This window comes from Camponotus floridanus, unplaced genomic scaffold (genome assembly GCF_003227725.1).
Source record: "Camponotus floridanus strain SB8 unplaced genomic scaffold, Cflo_v7.5 scaffold169, whole genome shotgun sequence".
Classification (NCBI taxonomy): domain Eukaryota; kingdom Metazoa; phylum Arthropoda; class Insecta; order Hymenoptera; family Formicidae; genus Camponotus; species Camponotus floridanus.
In genome coordinates this window covers 178360-205101 of record NW_020229291.1, presented here as the reverse complement: position 1 = coordinate 205101, position 26742 = coordinate 178360, and the positions used below count along the sequence as shown (strand labels likewise).

The 26742-nt window shown below is 28.2% G+C and overlaps 1 protein-coding gene across 1 annotated transcript in view; it reads right to left on the bottom strand.

Moving 5' to 3' along the window:
- Positions 1-57: 57 nt before the first annotated feature.
- The window catches only part of LOC105254222, a 40659-nt gene continuing 13974 nt past the window's right edge, over positions 58-26742 (bottom strand). Inside the window, 12 exon segments of the mRNA XM_025407218.1 lie at positions 58-278; positions 675-1833; positions 2167-2261; positions 2721-4084; positions 6969-8330; positions 9880-10314; positions 11115-11750; positions 15796-15823; positions 15825-15923; positions 16493-16579; positions 18383-18527; positions 19998-20141. Of these exon segments, the coding sequence (XP_025263003.1) occupies positions 261-278; positions 675-1833; positions 2167-2261; positions 2721-4084; positions 6969-8330; positions 9880-10314; positions 11115-11750; positions 15796-15823; positions 15825-15923; positions 16493-16579; positions 18383-18527; positions 19998-20141 (5572 nt within the window). The 3' untranslated portion in view covers positions 58-260.

The following is a 26742-nucleotide window of genomic DNA, read 5'->3' as shown; positions in this document are numbered from 1 at the left end:
AGTAGTATTTCAGGATTAAATAGAAATTTTTTCAAAATTATTTGCACATACTTTTTTGTAAACAAAAAAAATAGAGCTTTAACATTTAATCTGAAAACAAATGCAATAAATTTATATCTAATGAAATAAAAAAAAAACACTCAGAAATCTTGAAGTTACACAAATTTCGGTTTAAACGAATTCTTTACTATATCCAAAATCACTGTGCTTATTATAAGTGATTATTTATAAAGACTCAATAACACACAACAGCACACAAATTAATATCTCCCAGCGATCTGAAACAGAAAATTATTATTTTTTATAACAATTAATTTGTTTAATAATTTAATTTGTTAATAATTTATTTTATAGTACACACATACTGTTCGTTACAATGTATATATAATATGTATGCAATATATTTACAATATAATAAGATAACAAATCATATAATGTAAGTTTAAATTTGACGATTATTTAAACTTCAAGTTTCAATTTTTTTTCAAAATTATAGTCTATTTTTTTAATTTAAAAGAAAATTACAAAGAACAATAGATTTTTTAAGATAATTTTTTGAAAATTATAATCTATTTTTTTTATTTAAAAAAAATTACAAAGAACAATAGATTTTTTGATATAATTTTTTAAAAAATGACTATTTTGAGGCATAAAATTTGCATCGATATACTTACACTTTTTAACTTTTCACGTCCGCCGAAATTCCTGATAGACTCCAACAGCGTATCCCTAGAATCTAATTGAACCGGTGCCGATTTGGGTCTTGTGCTTGTATTTTTCAGCGTTACTCCCGTTATTATTGGCATGGTTGGAGGTTTACAAGATTGAATATCATTGTAACTATCCATTGCTGATAGTTCCTTATGCTTTATTTGATTGTTATTCATCTTGGAGTCGCCAATAGGTATCTTGAATCCCTTTACAACAGGCATCGGTGGATTGATCCTTATACTATTACTGATATTACACTTGAGAGACGTTTCATTTTGCGGCCTGAAATTTTGACTCGTCCCATTTACGCCCACGACGGACGTGAATCTCTTTGCCTGTGAGTTCTCCTGAATATCGTGCATCCAGGACTGATTCTTGGAAGAGAGGTCATTCTGATTAGGTGCCTTGGCAAACTTGGGGTGACCGTTTTGCTTGACACTCGTGTCTACCGTTCCTTCTATTTTATCCAACTGTATATCGCAATTCGCCGAGTGTCTATTAAGATTAGTGCGTTTAGGCTTCTGCTTAAAGTTCACATTCTGACCGAACGAATTTGTCAATTCTCTGAAATTTATTGGCGTATCGATTTCGTTCTCACTGTTCTTCGGCAGCTCAACGAATGTCTTCTTCAACTCGACCCCCATCACGAAAGGTCTATCCTTGTTCTTCGTCGAATCGAATGCGTTAACTCGGTTCGGCATTGGTGCCTTGAAGCCCGACGCTGTTGTGTGTGTAATCAGCTTTCTCGTGAGTTCATCAGGATTTTTATTCGCCGAAGAATTCACGTTAATCTCGTGCTTAGCGGTGTTATTTTTATTGCTGACGTTGCTGGCATAATTCGTGAAATCTTTCTCGCTTTTTGCGCTGTTAATATTAACAATAGTCTTACTGCTGTTCGTATTGTTTCTTCCTAGTTTGTAATCGGTATCCATTTTAATTTGGACATTGACGCTGGGTCTTTCCGACCAACTGCCCAGACTGATCGCAGGTGGACCGGTGTAAACATAACGTTTCGTATTTTTTTCCTTCGACAATTGTTTACATTCCGAGTCTAAATCTTGAGATTCCAGTGTTGAAGCTGCATTCGTTTTGGTCAAATGTTCGTTGGGTTCAGGCTCGTATCTGCTGGAAAATAATTTCTTTGGTGTAAAATATATATTGTCTGATTTATGCAATCAATATTGAAAAGTGATAAGATAATCAATATTACGATATTAAGTAGCACTATACTAAATATTTATATTAAGAAAATTTAAATACATAATTATAAAGAGCTTTAAAAGTCATAGAATTTCTGTTTGAAATAATTTTTCATAATAATGTTGATAATAATTTTTTATACGTTACAGTTTCGTTTGAACTCGAATATATCGAATTTTTTATTTAAAATTTTTAATTTAATTTTTATTTAAAATTTTGATACATTTTTATTTCTTTGCAAGAAATAATACTCACTTTTTTTCAGTCAATAATGCGCTACTGTATTCTTTGGATATATTTTCTTCCGCTTGTTGAGCATTTTTCAACTGCGGTAAAATACTTTTCAGCACCTATAAATTCAAAATAATATTTTTATGCGATTGTTGATAGAGCTGAAATATTACATCATTAATTTTATCATGAAAATCACACTTACAATTATTACAATTATTAAATTATTGTATATAATTATTGTATACAAGCTTAATTTTAATAGAAATTATATCAGTGGCAACAATTATAGTAATAATATTTATAATATTTATTAATATTTATTAATAGAATATTTATTAATATTAATATTTATATTAATATTATATAATTTATAATTTTATTATATTATTAATATTAATATTAATATTTATAATAGAAATAATAAAATAATAAAACTGACATAATCTCTGTAAAAATTTGCCGCATATTATTCTGTAATTTATTTACTTTTCAAAATAAATCATCTTTTTCTAATGCATACCAAGTTGAACCCATCACATTTGACTCATGATTTTCACTCTATAACTCCAAATTACCTGCAATGATTGTAATTGCTTCTCTTTGCTAGGTTCCTTCTGATGTTTTAACACGTTGTCTCTCCACTGCGAAAACTTTTCGTTGCCCCGCAATACGTCGACATTTAAATCTGTGATATTCGTAGATTTTCTTTCATCAATAATCCCCTGCTCGTGCTTTCTCTCAATTTTCTGCACATCTGTCTGGTACTTGGCGTTACTGGATATCGAGATATAACTCTTGGATCGCTGAATATTAGTCTTTTCGTTAAGAGACTGCAATCTAGGGGTCAACTCATTTTGATTGTAACATTTTTGGATTGGGACACTTTGGGACAAATCGAGATTAAGAGCGTTCGATTCTTCGAACTTGGTCGTCTCCTTATCGCGCGATATGTTGTTAATTAAATGCATACTTTTCGTCGTATTTTTCTTATCATTATCTTCTGCTTTGCTCCTCGAAAGCGTGGCAAATGTTTTAATAAATCTGTCATCCGAGTTTCTGGACTCCGCAAACTCCTCGAAAATGTCTATGCTGTTCTGTTTGGTATAAGTGGTGATCGTAAAGTTGGATAAAGTATTGTCCACGGGTGCTAATAAGCTGCTCGTGCTTTTCCGATCAAAATCCCTATTGATAGTCTGCGCTAATGCTCCAGTCTCTATTTTGCTCTCCAATTCCGAAATAATTTCCCTCCGCAAATCTGGATCGGCTTTTCTCTTGTGGGACACGACGGACATTTGCTCGACAGATCTGCCCAGTATTGGTTCATCGATTTCCGTTTCGGACGCCAAGTCCGTTTTTCCACTTGAAGCTCTTTGAAGTTGAAAATCTGCCTCCGAGCTATTCAATAAGTTCCTCGTCGATTCGATATTCTTACTGTTGTCTGTCGCATCAACGGACTCTGGAACCGGGCTTCCTGGCGGGTCCTTGAAGGCCTCTACCGATCCTAGCGTGATTGTGTCGTATTCAGTGTCGAAGACAGGGGAATGTGAATCGCGAAAGGCACTTGGTGGAGCCGGAAGATGATATTCCCAATCGCTGATCGACAGGTCCTCGCTCATCGCTGACACATAATCAGAGGTATTCACTTGCGAACCCGCTGTCGCAGTCATATTTGGTGTGCTAGCGCTCAAAGTATTTTCTGGGAGGTCGACACACGACTTGTAGATCTCGTTCGACTCATCCTTGATATCGACAGGTTCCGATTTGATCGTGGAATCGTCGAGAATGGCGACGTCTGCTTGCTTAGATGCAGTTGTACAACTCGATTTAAACGGCAACGATATTTCCGGTATTGGAGACGATGAGGTCGGTAGCACACTTGATAAGGTGTCTGATACTTTCTGCAGCAGGATATCGGTTTCAGATGGAGCATCCTGATTATCTATTGTAAATATAAGCAGAATAAAAATAAATTAGTCATATATTATTGGTCTTCTCTTATATTAAGATTATTTAATTAAATGCTTATTAAAAGATTGTTAAAAGTATGATCTAAAGATTAATTTTAAAAATATAATCTAAAGATTAATTTTAATGTTAACAATATTGAAGAAGTCGGAAAAAGATGATTTATTACGAAGATGTAAAAAATATGACAAATAGAAAACAATATTTGAAATTAAAATAATTTAAATAGATTAGCATGATCTTTTATGAAGATAATGTGATGATTACGTGCAGCAAAAAATACTAAGCGTGAATACTAAATGGAACAAACATGAGAAATGTAATTTTTTTTACATAAATGGAACAAATTTAAATCAAGATAAAATTTTATTAAGATAAAATGGCAATATGCCAACAAGTTGAAGTATTATATAAAAATATCTCCAAATATAGTATTAGTTGGTAAAATTATTAAGATAATAATCTTAATAGAAGAGGATACAATTGTATATAATACATAATGTATGTATATATATAAATGTAAAAAATAAAAAATATTTTTTCTATTTGTTATTGACATAAATTGAATATATTCACAAAAGAGATTAATTCCATTATACACATACATGCATAAATAATCAGCTCCTTCCACTTTTCTACCTCCCTTCCTCTTTAATTTTTTTCTTTTTTTTCTTCTTTTTTTCTTTTTCTTTTCCTCTCTCTCTCTTCTTTTCTTTTCCTCTCTCTATCTCTATTTCATCTTCTCCCTTTTCCTCCCTTTCTTTCCCTTTTGCTTCCTCTTTTTTTCTTTTCCATTTCTTCCTTTTTCTCCTTCTTTTTTCTATCTCCCTTCTTTTTTTTTATTAAATTGATAAACCCGTGAAAAAAATTAAATATGAAGTATGATAATAAAATACCTTGTATCTTACAAATTGATAAATTTTTCGATTATATAAAAATACTTTTATGCATAGATTGCATATGAATATATATATATATATATATATATATATATATATATATATTACTTATATATTTAAAGATAATATTTATATAATATATTAACATTTTTATTCTACATTTTCATTGCAACAGAAAGAAACTTTCTTAATATATCTTTTCTCTATTCTCTCCTCTTTCTTTTTTTTCTATATAAATCTAAAATTATTTTACTTTAAAAATAAATTAAATTTATAAAATTAGTAAGAGATTTATAAATTTAGTAGAGATTTAAAAATAAATAAATTTATATGTACGCCCCGACTTTTGCTATCTTATTATTATATTATAAAACACTATAAACATTTTTAATTGCATGCATAATATAAAAGAAGCGTAAATTCTAAAAGGATGTTAAAAAAGGATCAACATTAAATGAAATGGGATAGAGATTTCGGAAAGTATCATCGATACAATAACTACGACACTAGAAAAAACAAATATATGAAAGTGATAATAGATTCGAGATAAGAGGATATCGTTACATACATGCTGATATAGCACACATTCATGCATATCGATACAATTGATTAATCAGAAAGTCCTAATGTTCAATTGATAATATGGGCTATCAGATCCAGCGCAACTTGACAAATTAAGAAAAATTTCGAAATATACAGAGTGAACTCATAAAATGAATTTTATTAGATATTTTATGATTTATGTAAAATCAAGAAATCATTTCAAGCCTCATAACTCGAAAAGTACTCAATGGAAAAATACTTTATTATAATGTTTTGGAAAGTTAAGAGATATAAGAATAAGTGATAAGAAACAGAGAGTTCCGTTTAAAAAATTAAAAGTGCCCTTCATGTGACCTTAAAACAATTATCCAAGGTCAAACCAAATGGCATTATCTTATGTCCCCCTTCGAGTCAAACAACTTTTGTCTGAAACATTTTTTCGAAAAACTTCTCTTTTTCGAGATATTCGCGTAAATAGATTAAAATGGTCCACCCTGTATATTAAATAATTTCAATATAACCGAAGAAGAGCAAGTAAATTATTTGCTCTTTATTAAAGTCAAACATCTCTCTCAACTCTTATAGGATTAATTTTTCTATTAAATATTTTTTCACTTTTGACTCTTTAAATAAACTATTTTTTAACGCCCTATATATACACATACATTATACATGCATACAATTTCAAGATAGTACGCAGGATATGTAATTGAAAAAGTTGCAAACTTGCGAAGGATAATAAGGATCAAAATAGAGAAGTAGTTAGCAGTGTTTGCTGATATCTAGATAAAATTATCTAGATAATTATCTATCTAGATAAAGAAATGGATCATCTTTATCTTTAACTAGATGAAGAAATACAAAGTATCTTTATCTTTATCTTAGATGAAAAATATGTCATCTAAAAATTGTTTAAGATGACGTTTTCATTATGCGAAAAAGTTTTCCAGGCATGCTTCTAAAAATCTATCTAAAATATATTTTTTATATTATTATTATTAATATATTATAAATATATTATTATTATATTATTAATATATTATAAATATATTATAAATATAAATTAATAAATAAATATTTATCATATCATTTATATACCTTTTGCTATTATTTAAATATTCTTTAGGAATAGAGAAAGAATGTGTTTATGATTTTAATATCGCATTTATAATCTGCGTCACATTTTTTAGAAATATTTATAGTCTTCTAAAATAAACAAAAATATCTAGATAATTATCTAGATTATCGCAATAATTATCTTATCTTTCATTATCTTATCTTTCTAGATTAAGTAAAAGCAAAATCATCTTTATCTCATCTAAGATAAATTTACGGATTTTTATCTTTATCGTTATCTAGATAATTTTGAAATTATCTACAGCAAACACTGGTAGTTAGTAATATAATGACATGCACCTGTAACTCTCTCATTTACATCCACATCCCTTGTACGATTAATGCAATGCCCCGCATTAATTTGCTCCTGCTCTGTGCTTTGTGACGCACTTGAAGATATTGAGTTCCCGGCAGAGAAATTCAGATTCAGAGCATGCACGATGTCCTCCGGAGGCGAAGTGAGATATCGCTTCTGTCTCTTCAAGGTATCCATTTCAAAATCATCCGAGCTGGACTGGCTTCGAATCACTTTCGTCCGTTTCGTGATCTTCACGTTGTTCGATTCTTCGCCTCGACCTTCAATTCCAAGTTTTGGGCTCGATTCATTGGCATTTTCCGCAATGTTACATTTTATGATGTCGTTCAAAGTATCGTCTTCTCTAATGACATCGAAATGATCGCACTTTGGTATAGTGGAGATCACCGTGCACGTATCTTTGTTTCTTTCAAACCCACTCTTCATTTCTGGGCCACTCGTCGCATCTTTTGGACGCAAATATTTCCCTGTTTCAATCTCGTCGCGAGTAATTCTTTTCCTCGGCGCTCTGGGTGGTCTTTGGCAAGCAGGTTGATAATGCGATGGCTTCAGTTGTTCGCTTTTCACCTCAATCATGTCCGGTTTGGGCATACTTTTGTTCAGAGAATTCGATAACACGTATGATTTATCGTCCTGATTTTCATTTTCGTCACAAGAATCCATGTTTTTAGATTTTATCTTGCAATCTTGTTGTAAAATATTCTCTTCTTCTTTGGAAGTAACATTACGTTCCAGTAATAACAGGTTTCTTTGCAATTCATTTAACTCTATGGAATCAGAATGTAAACCAATATTTTCTTCCTTACTTAAATGTTGGCTCAAATTTAATAATTCCTGATCTTTTACATCGACAATCTCTGGTATTTCGTCCTTTTTGCTAAACTTATCTTCAAAATGTGTTTCTGGATTAATAGGGATAATTGATTCCATACAATTAGAGTTGGCTAACTCAAAATTGTTGTCCATTTTATGATTGGGATATTGACTTGATTTTAAAGACACTCTGTCATCGATCTTTGTTTTTTCTATTTGGTCCATCTGATCTTCTTTGAAAGGTATAGAATCGACTTTTGACTTCGAATGTATCCTTTCTCGCTTAATGTGTCTAACAAGATCATCTTCCATCGACGATATATTGTCGGTATTTAAATTGTAGCAATGTGTTTCATTTTTAAGGTTTGCACGTTCACGTGATAAACTGTTTATATGATCGCGTTCCATGCTCAAGGTTCTAGGTGGTGCCAAGGGTGGAATCACTTTACGTTTAGGTGCCTTTGGATGTTCTGAAGCGCTAATCTTACACGTGTTAACCTTTCGAGGCATGGGAAGGGGTACAGGTTCTCCAACTAGTTTGGATAAAGAAAGAAAAAAATGACCATCACCGAAAATACAAGCTAGCAAAATGTGGTATACAAACAAGCAAACTGATCAAAGTATATGTACATACTATGCGTCGGATAGAGCAACAAGAATGCATTGTTATAAATTCTAGAGATACGTAAATCAAGTCTTGGTGCAAAATCGTGTGTCCATATACTTTTGTGTAAAAAAGAAAAGGATATTCGGAATCACATCATTTTCTAAATAGAGGAATGTATTTTGTATTAATGAATTATTTCATAAAATACGAATAAGAATAATAAGAAAATGTGTAAAAAATCTTTCTTTAATTTATTCCTCCTTTTTAATTTATAATATAATCTGCAATTCAGAAAATTAAGCGATTCCAAACTCTCTTGATGATGCATATACAAATATAAATAATGTAGAATTTTAAATAAAATTAATTAAAAACAACTCTTATGAAAAAGTGCAAATAAACAATATAAATAACATATCATGTGGTTGGTGAAAAAAAAGAGTAATATGTATTAAATATATTTTCAAAAGATTTTTGCTGATTCAATTTTTTAATTTAAAGATTAACCGTTATCATAATAATTAATTATCATAATTATCGAGATATATATAAAATTGGAAATTAGAAAATTGTCAAAACAAGACAATCTTCGGAAAAAAATTCGAAAATTTATTCATTTCTATTCCTAATTAATAGAATTTGAACATTATTTCTATTCGTTCTAACGAGAAGTCTATTACAGAGATCCACTATGTCTATCGAGTTTCAAACAAATTCGCCAACTCTACTCTCGAGAATCGAATTCAACTGGGCCAGAAAACAATTCCAATTTTCATTCGATTCTTGACGATTGACCAAGCCAGGCGGTGGTGGTTGCAAGATGCTTAACTTCCTCTCCTCTAATTTGTTCTCGGTATGATTTATCATAGGTAACGAGGGTAGCTTGTCAATGTCACTAGGTATAGAATCTGTGGATGCCATTTGGATGTCTAATGGCTTTCTAGAGATCGCAAATATTTGCAAGGTACTCAGAAGCGGAGGAGACAAATTGTTTCCCGCGTATTGTTTCGAAGAATTATTCCCAGGATCTTCCGATATTTCGTATCCCATATTTTTTACGTTCAATTTTGTATCCTCCCGATCATTCATTAACGTCTGCATTTTTAATCGGCAAATCCTATTCGATCTGTTCACGGGAAACTTACGATTGGAAATTAATTCTTTATGATTTTCACGTAAACTTGGTAGCCTTCTAAGACTTTGGGATTTTCTATCTATTACATTTTGGATATGATCTTTAGTTGCGATACCGAGCGAAATATTATTTACAAAGTTAGGACCCATAGAGCTATCATATTGCGAGTATCTATCAATAAATAATTCATCCCTCTGTGAAAACCCACACTTTCCAGAATATAACGTAGCGTGTGATGTTTCATCATCCATATTTTCGCGGATTTGATGCGGATTTCCCGAAGGACCTCGCGCTTTAAAACTACGGAGCAAAGTATTTGAGCTACTAGGCCCTAACTTACCTTTCTTTGTTACTATTCTAGCTTGCTCTACTTTTGGGGAGGCTTCTACAGGCGCGATCACTTCCACATCCGCTTTAACAAGCTTATGGCTGACCGAATCTGTTTCAGAACATGCCTCGACATTCGTTTCCGTCTTCGCGGTACGATTCTGCTGAATGTTGTCATCGAATTCGTACGTCGTGGCTTCCGACTTTGGCTCATAGCCCAACTCGAGTATAGATTGCGTGCTGATGGCGATGTCGGAATTAGCCTTGGGACAATCGATATCGGAATTAGCTTTCGATGGCGCACCAATGTCCGAGGGCGGTTTCGAAGGATCCATATCGGACGTTAATGATTCCTCAGAGTCGACGATGCGTTCTAATGCCTGCGTGGAAATAGCCGACGAAAGTGGTCTGGGCGTCGGCGGAGGAGGAGCTACTCTCTTCTTTCGACCTATAAGCAATTTACATGGACCAATTGTAACAAACAATTCCATTTTTCTCAAGTAATATATGTTCACTACCAGTGTTTGCTGGTATCTAGATAAAATTATCTAGATAATCTATATAATCATCTAGATAAAGAAATGAATCATCTTTATCTTTAACCAGATGAAGAAATACAAAGTATCTTTATCTTAATCTTAGATGAAAAATATATGTCATCTTATCTAAAAAGTGTCTAAGGTATGACGTTTTCATTATGCAAAAAAGTTTTCCAGGCAAGCTTCTAAAATCTATCTAAAATATCTAAAATATATTTTTCATATTACTATTATTAATATATTATAAATATATTATTATTATATTATTAATATATTATAAATATATTATAAATATAAATTAATAAATAAATATTTATCATATCATTTATATACCTTTTTGCTATTATTTAAATATTCTTTAGGAAAAGAGAATAAGTGTTTATGATTTTAATATCCCATTTATAATCAGCGTCACATTTTTTACAAATATTTATAATCTTCTAAAATAAACAAAAATATCTAGATAATTATCTAGATTATCGAAATTATCTCATCTAGATTAAGTACAAGCAAAATCATCTTTATCTCATCTAAGATAAATTTACAATTTTTCGATTTTACGAATTTATGATTTACGATCTTTATCTTTTTTTAGATACTTTTGAAATTATTTACAGCAAACACTGTTCACTACTAATCTACTATTTCCCCAATAACAGTGGGAATTCATTATTAGACTATGTAAGTTCGATACGATCAAAAATCTCACCAGTGAGAGAAGTGCTGCTGATCCCCCGACTAAGCGTCCCACCGGTCATCGCCAGATTGTTCAAACTCTTACTGGACTGCGAAGTTTGCGCGAGTTTTCTGGAAGTGTTGGACATGCCAGGTGCTTTGCTTCTCCTTGGCAGAGTTTCCGGTAGTCTCGCGGCCAAATCTGGATTATCGCTTAGCACAGAGGCTTCATGGTAACCGGAACTGTCGCTACTGTTCCGGCTATGATTGATCACCATTTTATCTTTGCCGCTGTCCCCAGACGTACCTTGAACAGGAGGCACGGCGTGCGTAGGCGGTTTCGGAGCTGGTCTCCTTTTTCTCTGTGGTCGAGTTGGCGGCTGAAGGGGACTGGCGCTTCTCGCAGTTTCGTCACTTCTGGCCGGTGACACGCTGCGACCCCCGAGACTATCCGTACTAAGCGAGGTCTCTTTGGATTTTTTGAACATAAAACCGAACACACTTTGCTTGGTCTGCTGCCGGCGTCGCTCCTCTTGCCTCTGCAGCGCCATTATGTCCTGCGTACTTAATGACGGACCTAGACCCTTGGCCTGTTTTGCGTAAAGAGTCACTTCCTGCAGATGATAGTCCTGCAGCGATAGCGATAAGTCCAACGTCTCTTCCAGATTAGCTGGAATAAAGAAAACTAATCAAATACTGATCAAATACTGATAGAAATACTGACATATGATCAAATGCTGAGATCCAATACCAATTAAAATTAGATGCATGATAATTAATAATTGAATGAATTTATATTCTTATCATATTTATATTTTTATTATTTTATTTTTTATATGAATTTATATTTTATATCATTATAGGAATGTGAATAATTTAAAATAATCAAAATTTTTCACATATTTATAAATACTTATATTATAAGAGTGTAAGTAATATTAATGTGATTTTATCAATATTACAGCCAATTGCATCATGAAATGTATATTAATGTAAAATTATATATAAAATATAAAATTATAATATTTTATATTTTATATATAATTTTATATATATTTTTATATAATATTTTATATATAAAATTATATATAAAATATTATAAATATATTGTATTTAATTTCTTATATAAAGTTACATAAATAAAATTACACACACATATTATAATAAATAAAAAATTTTAAAAATATATATAAAATTCATATATTCATATATATATAATCTCTTTATTTATTTGATTTTTCGATTTGTATATGTATTATACATTGTTAGAGAGTATTAAATAGAAAAAAACTATTAAACAAAATTCAATACAAATAGAAATATATTTTAATGTTAAAAACTATCTAGAATTTTCACTTCTGCTATTTTATATGAAAACTTTTGTTATTTTATTAAAAAAGTTTATATAAAAGATTTCACATTTTTGTGCGTTCAAAATAAAATAAAATTTAACATAATTAAATATACCCCAGCAAACACCAAGTAACAAGTGTTATATAAATGTTATGTGCTAAATAACTGTTATATAACTGTTATGTGTTAAATAACAATTATATTGTTGAATGGGAAATTATAACTAACAATTATATAACTGTTACTTTTTGCTGGGACACAATCAAATATAATAAAATTAAATATAACGTAAAATCCTTCATTTTCACCTTTTATAAAATGGAAAATTACAAAATCGCTGTCGAAATAAATGAACTTTTAAAAAATATTTAAGAAAAATTGAGATTTTTTCAAAATTTTCGGAGCAAATTAGATATCACAGTTTGTTTTCTGGAATCAGATATACAGGGTGTCCCAAAACTCATAATCAATCTTTCAAAGACAGATTCCTGGAATCATTTGAAGACGATTTTTCCTCAGCGAAAATGTCGATAAAGGCCATTTGCAATTAAGCCTTAAATTAAAACTCAACTAAAGTAAACTCTATTTAAAATTAATCGAAGAATATGGTTTTGTTAATATTTTATTTCTGCAAAGCTTAGTTTGAACGAAAAACCCCTTATTTTCAATCACTTATAATTCAAAAATTATTAGTGCCTCAATATTTTCGTTGAGGAAAAATCGTCTTTGAAAGATTGATTATGAGTTTCGGGGCACCCTGTATGTGTGTAATTAATTAGAACTCTTGGAGAACAAATTCCTCTAATGAACATTGGACACATTCTAGAACTCATTAAAGGAAAAATATTTCAATCTCGGTGTCTGTGCGTGATATCAACTATATAAAGTATCTTACGCATTCGCTAGATTTACATTCTACAGGGTGGCCCCGAACGTTCCAGTCAGACTTTGAGATCTTATAGGAAATTTAATTCTGAATAAAAAATTTTGCATAAACATGGGTCGAAAAATGCTTCCTTAAGAAGTTATCGCTCAAAAACCTCTGATGAAGGAAGAGCAAAAGGTGAAAAGAAAATGAAATAAAAAGAAAATGAAACTAAATAAATTTCTTGAAAAAAACGATAAAAATAAAAAATAAAAATCTTTTTCTTTCATGAAAATAAAATAATTTTTTTTTTAACTAACTTTTATTTTATTTTCATAAAAGAAAAAGATTTTTATTTTTTATTCTTATCGTTTTTTTCAAGAAATTTATTTATTTTCATTTTCTTTCTATTTCATTTTCTTTTCATCTTTTGCTCTTCCTTCATCAAAGGTTTTTGAGCGATAACTTCTTAAGAAAGCATTTTTCGACCCACATTTATAGGAAATTTTTTCTTCAGAATTAAATTTCCGAATTTAATTTAATTTTTTCTTCAGAAATTTTTCTTCGGAAATTTTTTCTTCAGATTTAAATTTCCGAATTTAATTTAATTTTTTCTTCAGAAATTTTTCTTCGGAAATTTTTTCTTCAGAATTAAATTTCTTATAAGATCTCAAAATCTGGCTGGAACGTTCGGGGCCACCCTGTACATCTACGCATTCCTAGAAGCTTTTTAAAGAGAAGGTGGATATTTCCCTTCGGAACAAGTCCTACAAACACAACAACTACTTTTCAGCAGGTATATCGCCTCGATCTGCAGTTATTGCAAACAGACGCGGATGAACCGAATTATACTTCCAAGACAATCGCTCCGTGGAAAGAGGAGGAGGATGATAATTTTTGAGTGACGGAACCGCCTGGAGCACTCGCGATTTTTTTTCTCCTTTTAACGTACATCCTTCGTTTGCGTTATCGCGGATGCACAGGCCCGCCTGTCACAGCGAGTTCTCTCCTCAGCGCGAGCGTGAATGCACCTGGAGGTATGCGAGCGGGAACTGGAATTGCATTCTCCATTCCCCTCGCGCGGCGCGGATCAATTATAAAACGTACGCGGGCAAGCACGGGCGGAATGCCGCGCATTTACGCTCGTTCTTCCACAGGACGAGCGTGAGGATGAGAATGAGAAAAGCAGAGGCCCGACAGCCTAGGAGTAACAAGTGCTGCGGCAGCCTGCCGGCAACCTTGCGATAGTGATCTCAGCAGCCAACCTGTAACTAGCTAACTGAAATATCTCGTGCAGTGTCTCGTCAAAGGTGAGGATCACTTGGCGGTGGAACGCTTCACAGGTTCATACGAAAGCCTCTCATAAATAAATAAAATAAATAAATAAATAATTATTAATTATTCAATATTAGACAATTAATATATTTATTACACATTTATTAATTTATTTATATATTTTTTCATTCCTTTGCGAGAAATTTATGGATTAGATCATTGCTTATATTATAATATATTATAAGTGATTATTAATATATTAAATGTATATTGTAGAATTATTTAATTAATATATATTTTAATAATACATTAATAATATATCACATATAATAATAATTATAATTTATATTTTAATATATTAATAATATATATTTATTTATAATAATAAATACATATTTATTAATAATAAATATATATATATATATATATATATATATATTTATTTATTTATTTATTTATAAAGAACTTGCTTATTTGAAATTTATAATAATATATTTATATTATATATTATATTATATATAATATAATATAATATATAATATTTATATTATATATTATATTATATATATATATAATATATTATATAATATATATTTATTTATAAAATTATTTATATAAATATATATTTATAATATATTTATAATATATATTTATTTTATATAAAATAAATTTATTTTTATAAAATATATAAAATTTTTTTATTCTTATAAAATATGTGAAAGTTTCTGAATTTTAAGTCGGCGCTATATTTATTGGATAGATTTATTTTATTTCATTATGCTTTGATGGCACGCGGAAATAACCATGGCACGTATTGTGATGAAACTTGAGTTGAGTTTATGGAAATGAGCACGTGCGCAAGAATCGCCGAGGAATTAAAAAGGGAAATCAGACGAAGACTTTCATCGACGCATAATGCGAAAAGCATTTCCAGAAAATTGGATTGCGTCCCTGTCGTGTATGCACGCACCATTTGGCCCGAATCATTTGGCTTCCGAAGCCGTATCACGCTGTTCATGTACTAATTAAACTATAAATATTATGTAAAATTAAATATTTATGCGGAGTTTCAATAATTAAATAATTGTAATTAAATGCAAAAGAAGATTTTTTTGTTGTATATTTAATTATAATTTGATCATTTTGCGAGAATTAATTTTTCTTAAATTTATTCATACAATTTTATCGAACTCATATGATCAAAATGTGCAAGTGTACTCACATGGATGACGAAGCTCGTAATTATTTTTTGTCCAGATTCTTCTCACGACATACTTCATCTAGAATTTCTCCAAGGTTCATCTTCGGACTGACCCTCGATACATACAGTTGATTTCTTGGCAAATGCACCTGCGTCGATTATCAAATTATCGCGTATTGCATTACGATTTATTGCATTTTTATTGCATTCATATTGCGATCTATTCTAAGTACGTAACTGGTTTTAAATGAGATCATTCGCTTTCAACATTTGTCGGTAAATCGAACAAGTACAAAATCGATTTTGCAGCAAAATAATCTCTTGTGTTACAAGACATATTCTTTAATCGATTTTCACAAAACAAATAAAATTGCTTGTATGCACAATAAATAAGAAAATTATATACACATGTGCGTACATGTATATAAATTTGTTTAAATTTTATTTTTAAATATTATAAATATTTCTCTTGAATTTTAATATCTTATAAATAATTGATCATAATAAATACTTTTATTCAATTTTATTTCAATTGAAAAAAATAAAATAAAACAAACATTCTTCACATTTGAAAATATGTAAATAAAATAGGTAAGGAATATATGGCTTTAATGATAGAAAATATGTATACGTATAAAATTGCTAGGATTGTGTATGAATAAAATAATTAGATCAAGCCTCAATATGACTAATAATTAAAATTACTACTGTATTTTACCTGCAATCTAAATGTCGTTTCAAAAGGTTGATTAGCTTGCTTTGTTTTACGTGGCATACATGTCCCCTGTTTGGGAAGTAATTTAACCTAGAATAAAACAAAAGCACCTTTTAATTGTGTCGCAAATTTTATATTTTAGCTATAAAAATATGTGAAAATAAATTATTTTTTCGTAATATGAAAAATATGGCATTGAATCTTCTATTCAATCTTATATTTAATTTTTTTTATAAGACATAAAAGAAATTATATATATATATATAATATATATTATATATTATATATATTATATTATATATAATATATATATTATATATATATTATATATATATATATATATTATATAATATTACATACAGGGTGTCCCAAAAGTTCCAAAAGAAGAAATATTTTATTATAGTGTTTATTATAGTGTTTTGGAAAGCTCTCGAGATAAGCTACACGAATATGTAATAAAAAATAGGAGTTTCCGTTTCAGAAATTGAAGGTGATCTTTACGTTACCTTCAAATGACTTTTCAAGGTCAAATCATTTTCCACTATCTGATGGCCTCTTTCAAGCCATACAACTTTTGTCTGAAACATTTCTTTCTAAAGTGCATAGTTTATGAAATATTCGATCGGTCCGAGACTTTTGGGACAACCTGTGTGTGTTGTGTGTGTGTGTGTGTGTGTGTGTGTGTGTGTGTGTGTAAAATTTTTAATTTACATTTATGTGTGAAAAATAATTAATAACTGCCATATATGTGAAAATAATAATTTCAAATAAAATAAGGGCAAGAAATATTTATAAGTGTTTTTCTTTTATCAAGAAATATATATTTGGGCAAAAGTTCGATTATCGAAGTACTTTTTAATATTATTAAAATAATAATACTTAATAAAATAATTAGCTATTACAAAATCTGGAAAAAGTGAATGCATAAGATTCACAGAAGAAATCATATTAAATTCTTGTATCCCGGAGAGAAAGTATAACGATCGGTACTGGAAATTGACGTGCGAAAGGGTTAATCTAACACGCGAAGCAATGAACGAGCATCAAAGAATTGTCGTTAGAAAGTGTGTAGAAATTCTCGCGTAGAAATTCACGTGACACGCGTTGGGAAATTGTTAGAATCGTTAATGGCCGGTTGGTCGCCGCCCGAATGGAAAATCAAGAGGGTGATGACTTCTATTTGCGCAAATATCGTAAATCACAAAACCGTAAATCGTATGCAATTATCGATACGTGTAAAGAAAAACGACGAAATCGATTGCGCACAAATGATTGTGATTAGGTTTCTAATCAATCACTTTTTTTTTCGATAGTCGATTCTGTCTCCGAGATTGTTACCGAGATCTCGAGGACGCAGTTTTAATCATTTAATCTCCATGATTGTATATATGCAAAAAATTATAATTATATATATAAATAAATAATAATTATATATATATATAAATAAATAATATAATAATAATAAAAATAATAATAATAATAATAATAAAATAATAATTAATAAAATTAATAATTATATATAATTATATATAAATTAAATATAAAAAATTATAATGTATGTTATAAGCAAGATTATTATAAAAATTTTTAGTCTTGTATAAAATAAATAAAATCATAAAATAGGTATTTTCGATTACATAATATAAAAGTATTCTTTTAAATAGGATTTATATTTCAATTGAATTAAACCAACTAAAAAATTAATAATTACATACACCCATTGTATCTCCTGATAAAAAGGGAGCAATGTTTATCATGAATTAAACTTTGATATAAATTGCCTTTAAATTTTTATTTAATTTTTATGAACCCTATACAGTTTATATAAACCCTATACAGTTTATATAAACTTAGAAATGTGCATTATATCTTCATATAAAATATTTGAATTACCTGAAGAACGTCCAATGCTCCGATAGGAGTGTTTGGATGATGAGATAGAACTAAGCCATGTTCACCGATCGCTTGCAATGTATAATTCGAAGCTGTCAATTTATGGGCTGTCGCGATCTGCACTAGAAGATCCATCATTGGCGTGCTATAATTAATTACATCAACAATTATATATATATAATATAAGAATGTAATGACGATGATCGATACACATTAATTTTTCACAAATATCTTCTCTATCAGAAAGACTTAAAAGTCCATCAATCCATAATTTTTACAGTTTTTATTATTTTATTTTTATTTTGTTCTTTTATTATTTTATTTTTATTTTTTCTATTTTTTATAAATATTATTAATTATATGAACTTATCATTAATTTAAAGAAAATCAATATATCGATTAAGCTTTTAATTATATAATAAAAGTAATCATGTAATAAGAGTATTATGTAATAATAATAATTTAATTATATATAATAAAAGTATCAAATATATAATTTGATATAATAATGTATAATTAATGTAATATAATAAAGTATTCAATGTAATAATTTATACAATTTATATAATATATAACAAGAATTAGGATACTATTTTAACATTCATATTTCTAGAACAGTGAATTTAAAAATTCTTTATATATATAAATTGCAACTTATCTAACTGAAAATTTTAAATCGATAAACAAAATTCTCCCATAAAAGGCATAACGATGAAATCGCGATAACAGAATGACGTCATCAGAAGAGATAAGCAATCGTCTGATTATATGTACACAAATCTAATACCGATATCATACAATTCTTAATATTTTTTTTTAATTACTGCATTTACATAATACAAGAACATCTTTTCCTCTTTAATTTTTCTCTCTTTTTCTCCTTCTCTTCTCTCTTTCTACCCTGCTTTTTTTCCTTTCTCTTCCTTTTTCTCTTTTCCTTTCTCTACTTTCTCTATTTACACGTTAATTTATTTCACTTACAATTGTGTTATAATTTAATATTTAATAGTAGTAATTATCTAATTCTATATAAACTTATCCAATGTCATGCATGCATATACACCATCATTTATATAAGAAAGTAATTAATTAAGTAACATATTATAGAATCTGGAGTTTTTCCTTAACTGGCTAAATAAAATGTTACAAGAAAGATAAAAGAAGAAAAACATTTATTTGTATTAAAAGAAAATATAATTATTTATAGAAAATTAATTATTTTACAAATAGAGTTAAATGTTAATTATATATCCGCGAACTCGAGCAATCATATATATATACGTTATGATACATAGAATGACATGAAAGTTTATAGTAAAACTGACAGTATAAAAAAATTGAAAAATTTAATTTGGCTAATCCTTCATCGTTGAGATTAAATTGCAAACATTTTAACAATTTCAAATATTTATAGTTATTAATATTAATAATTGTTATACACTATTAATAATATTATTGTTATAATTATTAATATTATTAATTTATATATAATTTAATAAAATGATATTGATAAAATTAATAAAAAGAATAAAAACAGTTTTATTCTTGAATTTTTGGGATTGAAGAATTGTTGACGAAGATTGTTGTTGTGTTTAAAATTTTTATAAAAATATACCTTCTTAACACTGTAACTCTCTGCGTATGAAGATGATGATCGCGAGGTAGTTGAACCAGAAGCTCCATACTTCCAGCCAGCATGTCCGCCGGAGTGTCTTCTGTCACAGTAAGAACCATTCTGGATGGCCTCTCCTCTCTGCTCCTGAAATAAAATATATTTTTCAAATTATTATTTTTTTTTAAATATTTATTTAATTTTTTTTAAATATACTTCAATTAATTAATTTTTTAAAATATATTTCAAATTATTATTTTTTAAAAATATATTTTTGAAATTATTATTTAATAAATAAAATTTAATTACGCGTATAATTATGCTCTTTTGCGAAAGACAAGCAACACATAAATAAACAAATTTTATCTTTTTTTTTAATTTTGTATTTTTAGATTTACACATATTTGAAGCTTTGTATTAATATTATGTTTTTTTTTATATCTTACAACGTTACATATAAAACTTATTTTTAGAAGTTCTGCGATTATTTCTTTAATGTTCGTTAAGCTACTTAATTTGGTCTTCAACAATTTTACGGTCTATGGCTTGTAACGGATTATAACCATGTATAGCATGCTCGTTATAGCTACGTGTGTATAATATATATATTACACGTGTACGTATAGGTACTTTTACAAAATACTGTGTAATGCATTGAGGAAGTAATGTGCCCATTTAATTATTACATTAGATTCCATTTAATTAGATTTAACTTTCGCCTATTGAAAAAGAAAGCATGTTCTTGTCATGTTGTTTTGTTATTACTTCGATTTAATTAATTAATAAAATTTATAAAATGAATAAATTTCTTCTCTTAATAAAATTTATACAATACTGTGAGAAGATTCTTCTCTTCATTTTTCCGCATATGGAGTTTAATGACGGAAGTACGTAAACTTGAAATATTTTAAAGAGAATTATACCATATTTAATAATGCACAAACATCAATTTAAATTTTCATCTTTTCATAGATACGAAATATATTGCCGTAAAATTCAAAAATAGAGATGTTAAAAAATTTTACAATTTTTTTCATAGTTTAATATTAGACTCTATTTTATGTCGAATACGATAAAGGGAAAATACGAGAGGCTGAAATATTTTCACAGGATAAATATTTTCTTCGATCATACCCGAATTTTCTCGCGACGTTGCTAAGTTTCGCTAACTTTCTCGCGCTGCATCCGTCCTTTCGCATACCTTGCCAGCATTTAATAGAAACTGGATCAAGCACTTTTTTGCCTCTGTTATATTGTTCACAAACAGCGTTCACATGATTGTTACGATTCTCTTGAGAATGAATTCTTTTCACGAATGGTTGCAACGAATTACCAATATGCTATGTTTTCTCGTGTAAGAATGACACATCGAACATAATTAGAAGTAAACATAATTAAAGGTTGAAAATTCAGCAAAAAGCAGAATTTTATAAAATTATAATCAAAAGTCATAATTTTATTTTTTTGATGAAATATATTATTAAATTATTATTTATATATATTATTAAATATATTATTAAATATATTATTAAATATATTATTAAATATATTATTAAATATATTATTAAATATATTATTAAATTAATATTTGTGTTACAAATTTAAAGTTGAAATAACTTCTGACTTATTTCTGACAATTTTTTAAAATATGACTTTCTAATGATAGAAGAAGAAATTAATAGAAGAAGAAAATGATAGAACAAGAAAAACTGCATCGATCAGTATATTATAATTATAAGTACAAGATTTCATTAAAAAAAGTGCAACTGAAGCAACTGCATCCATGCATAAAAATGCATAAAAATAAAAGTAATATAAAAATAGAATTATAAAAATATAAAATAGAAAATAGAATTATAGAAATATAAAAATAGAATTTAAATTGCCTTCATTTTTATTACAATTATAAACAGGATGTTCCTTCTAAGTATCCACTTATATTACATCCTATATCATTATAATTGCGAAAATAAAAATTGAGGCAACTTGAATCCAATAATTAAAACACACATTTTGGAAAAATCGGAAGAATGTCATTTAAATGTAAGTGAAAATATTTAAAAAGTTTAGAAAGTTGAAGAGAAATTAAAATTTTGTGAATAAAATTTTCCAACAAAAAGATTCTTGTATAATCCTTATGTAATCCTTACTCTCTAATACGAAAGTAATCAAATAAATTATCAAAGCATTAATTTCGATTTTTTTAAATATCTTTTTTTTTATATTATGAATTGTAAAATAAAAAAAATTTAGTGACGACAAATTATGAAATAAAATCGTTAATAATGCAAAACAAGATTGAAGGACAAATATTTTTAAAAAAGCAAGCGTTGTGCAAGTTGCTTACATTTTATTGCCGCAATCCTGCATATAATTATCATATATATTATACTTGAAATCACTTTCAGGAAGTTAACTTCATCAATAAGAGGAGCTGCTTGTATAGTTCAATTTATAATATAAAGTGATAAGAAAATTTATTGTGATCTCATTGTCAGTGAAACTATTCCGATTTCATACTGTTATAAGCATCACTTTATAAAAAAAAAGCATTAAAAAATTAATTGATACTCTCGAGGATTTACGAGACTCTTTGATACGTCTATGAAAGTTCCAAGCCAGTAAGCATAATCATAATAAATCGGACACGTCTAACTGTTCAAGTTGTTCAATAATGCGATACAACAATTTTATTATAGGATATCTTAAAACTCCCGGATGTCTTTTTAATAATAAATTTTTTGAATAATTTGACAAACCTTCTATAGCAAAAGTGTCAAAATGTCAATAAATTTCAAATTATAAAAGATTAAAAAAGCATTTTACAAATTCCAAACTTTGTGGAATCCAAAGATTAACATTTCTTTTAAATTTTATTTTATTTTAATTTTATTTCTATTTTTTTTTAAATCTTTAAAATCTAATAATGCCTATTTTTTATAATATTTTTATAATAATTTTTATAATATTTTTTATTTGGTATTCATTCTTATCCTTTATTTTAATAAACATATGCAAACAATTGTTCTAAATAAAACACTTAAGATATTGGATTTTAATAAATAAATATTGATAACTAAATTTTAATAAATAAAACAAAAAAAATTCTTATTTTTTATCGAATTTTAAATAAAATGTGGTAAAAATTAAGAAATTGTATTTTACGTATATTTGTTTAAAACGATTAAATATATTTAATATAAAATAATAATGATTACGAATAATGTAAGAATATATAAATATATATTTATATATTATTTTATACATTTATTATTATATTATATTTATTATTATATTATTATATTATATATTATATATATTTATTATATTATACTATATATTATTTTATATATATTTAGAGTATCGTTACTTGTGGATCATAAATATGTAGAACGGCAAACTGGGTAATTGTAATTCACGACTTATAATGTCTGGCTTCGATAATCAACTTTTCTTGCCACTTTCGGATACATTAAAGTGATATTAACGTGTTATGTAGGGCATGTGATTTTAAAGTAGGATACGACATACATATAAAGGTACAAGCATCTACATATGTCCCATCGTATATAAATACAAGATGTCCAGTATTGCTAGTATTATTTAGTCCAAAGGCTGCACATGTAAAGATGAATAAACTACGACAGTAACGAGTTAATTAAGACGAGTGTACATGATACCACATAAATACATTAAAGGAAAAGAATAAGATGGCAAATATAAAAGCCAAGACGTGATAATTGCAACAAAAAAACGAATGTATCACAGAAAAAATTCTTCATAAAATTACTTGAACATTTTAACCCCCTTTCCAGTCATCTTAAGCAGCACGAAATATTATAAAAATCAATACACACTATGTTCACAAAATTAACTGTCTAAAAAAGGAAGATTAATAAATATCATAATTAGATACATTATTATACACTTACTGCACACATTTGTGAAAACCAAACGTTGGAAACATTCTGGGAGACATTGTCGAGACACAAATCATCAGACGGATAAAGGAGCAAACAAGCAGATATATAAATAAAAAAATAGATGATAATAAGTGATAATGCCTTTAATCGGATCTTTATGAGAGAACAACAGATAAGGATTCGAACGCGAGAAAAAAAAAGAGAGAAGCGAGCAGGCTTTTATAAAAGAGACGAGTATTATTTCATTCAAGGTGAGGATTATTTGTCATACTCGTGGCATTCACGAGCATCACTTTCCTTTACGGGATTTGCTATTTCCGCTTTCTATCTGACCTTTCAGATTTTTCATAATCACGTTATATACCATCTTATCCCATAACTCGTCTGTTGTCTGGCGTTAATCAAAATGTGAATAAAAACTGTAATAGAATAAGATTAAACCTCTTTTATCCGTAATAATATTATTAATTAGAAATTTGCAAAAATTGTAAATTAAAAAGAAAAATCAACTTTAACCTTTAAAAATCAATCTTTTTTTTTCCTGTTGAATTATCTTAATCAATTCATCTAAACTCCAACTTCCAATAAAAACAATATATATTACTGTTAATATTAGGATAAAATTTAATTTTATATAAATGTTTTTCAGTTTCCATTTCGAACATGAAAAATTAAAATTGCGACAATAAATGGTTTCTGATAAAATCCTCGACCAGGAAAAAAATTATTCTAAATTCGTCAAAGAATTTAGAACTAAAAAGAAAAATTGCTGACAATGAAAAAAAGAATCTTCATTTTTTATCCAGCAAAAGAAGCGATTATAGATTAATATGTACATTTTACACCAATAGATACTGACATGCAAATAATATTAATAATTAAACGGTTTCTAAATAAACGAAATAATTATAAGATAACTAATAAAGCGAGATTATGCGAATTATATAAAGACATTTAGTTATAAATAGAATATTATGATAAAAAAGAAATATATATGTTGTTCTTTTTCAATAGAATTTTATAAAATCTTTTATCGATGACGATAGAAAAAATATTTTTATTTTATTGAATTTTTAATCACTCAATAAATTCCTCAATCTTATCCTAAGAAAATCATACAAATCATAGACATATACAGGGTGTCCCAAAAGTCCTGGACCGGTCGAATATTTCATAAACTATGCACTTTAGAAAGAAATGTTTCAGACAAAAATTGTATGGCAAAAATTGTATGGTATAATTAAGTTAGTTTTCATTAAGTACTTTCCGAATTATGAGGCTTGAAATCATTCCTTAATTTTACATAAACCGTAAAATATCTTGTAAAATATTCATTTTTCGATTATCTTACCTTAATACTTTTATGTACAAAATAATGAAAGGAATCAATTGGTGTAAAGAAAAAACATAGTTGTTTTTAAGAAAAAAATATGTAATTTGCAATTAACAATTATATATATATTTTTTAAAACAACTATGTGTTTTCTTTATACCAATTGATTCCTCTCATTATTTTGTACATAAAAGTATTAAGGTAAGATAATCGGAAAATGAATATTTTACAAGATATTTTACGGTTTAAGATATTTAACGGTAAAATTAAGAAATGATTTCAAGCCTCATAATTCGGAAAATACTTAATTGAAAACTAATTTAATTATAGTGTTTTGGAAAGCTCTCGACGTGAGCTACTAGAATATTTAATAAAAAATAGGGAGTTCCATTTAAGAAATTGACGGTGATCTTCACGTGACTTTCAAATGACTCTCCCATGTCAAATAATTGCCACTATCTAATGGCCCCCTTCAGGCCATACAACTTTTGTCTGAAACATTTCTTTCTAAAGTGCATAATTTATGAAATATTCGTCCGGTCCGGGACTTTTGGGACATCCTGTATATATAATAAACTACGCATTCCTTTGCGACAATTGATAAGATTGAAGAACGATGAGCGAGGTAAATAATTTCTAGAATGATAAAAAAGGGTAATGTAAGGGAAACAAGAAGAGTGAGAGTGAGAGTGAGAGGCGACCGCTTCTCCTCTTTCCTTTTCCCCAGTAACCGTAAAATCGGACAAAAACACACACAAACATCTGTAACAGATGTGGCACGAAAAGTTCGCAGATCTGTTTATATACAAAGCTATAATTTACATGCCAACCTAATTTTTTTTTTATTTATCTTGCGCTTTTAATTAAATCTCGAATATTTGCATATATTTTTCAATGAAACAAAGAAAAAGGATAATTCTAAAAGAAATGCTAATAGAAAATTCTAAAAGAAATAATAATAAATTATTATTGTGATAAAATAAAAAAAATATATAAGAAATTTTGTACGTTATTCCTAATAACTCTTGACCTGTGAAATTAAGCTCATCTTCAATATATTTATAATAAATATTATTACATTGTATGATAATAAAAACCTAGCTAAAAAATAAGAGAAATTGTGAAAAATAAAAAGATAAGTATAAATATTATATATTATATACAATTTTTTTTAAATGTTGGTAACACTGGGATATTTTACGTTGTAATTGAATTTTTATTGTGTCACACAATGTGACACAGTTGGAACATTCATTCTTTGAACGTAATATTACACTGTGTTATCTGTATAACTTGCTAGAAAAAACACCTATTAGGTTACCCAAGTATTGAAAATGTTATACTTAAGCGCAAGAAGATTATGCAATGAAATAAATGTAATTTTTGCAATTTATACTTTTAAAAATAAATTTATATAACAATAAAAATTTGAATTGAAAATATTCTCGTATATTAAGACAATCAATAACTGAAAATTGATTCACATAGATAC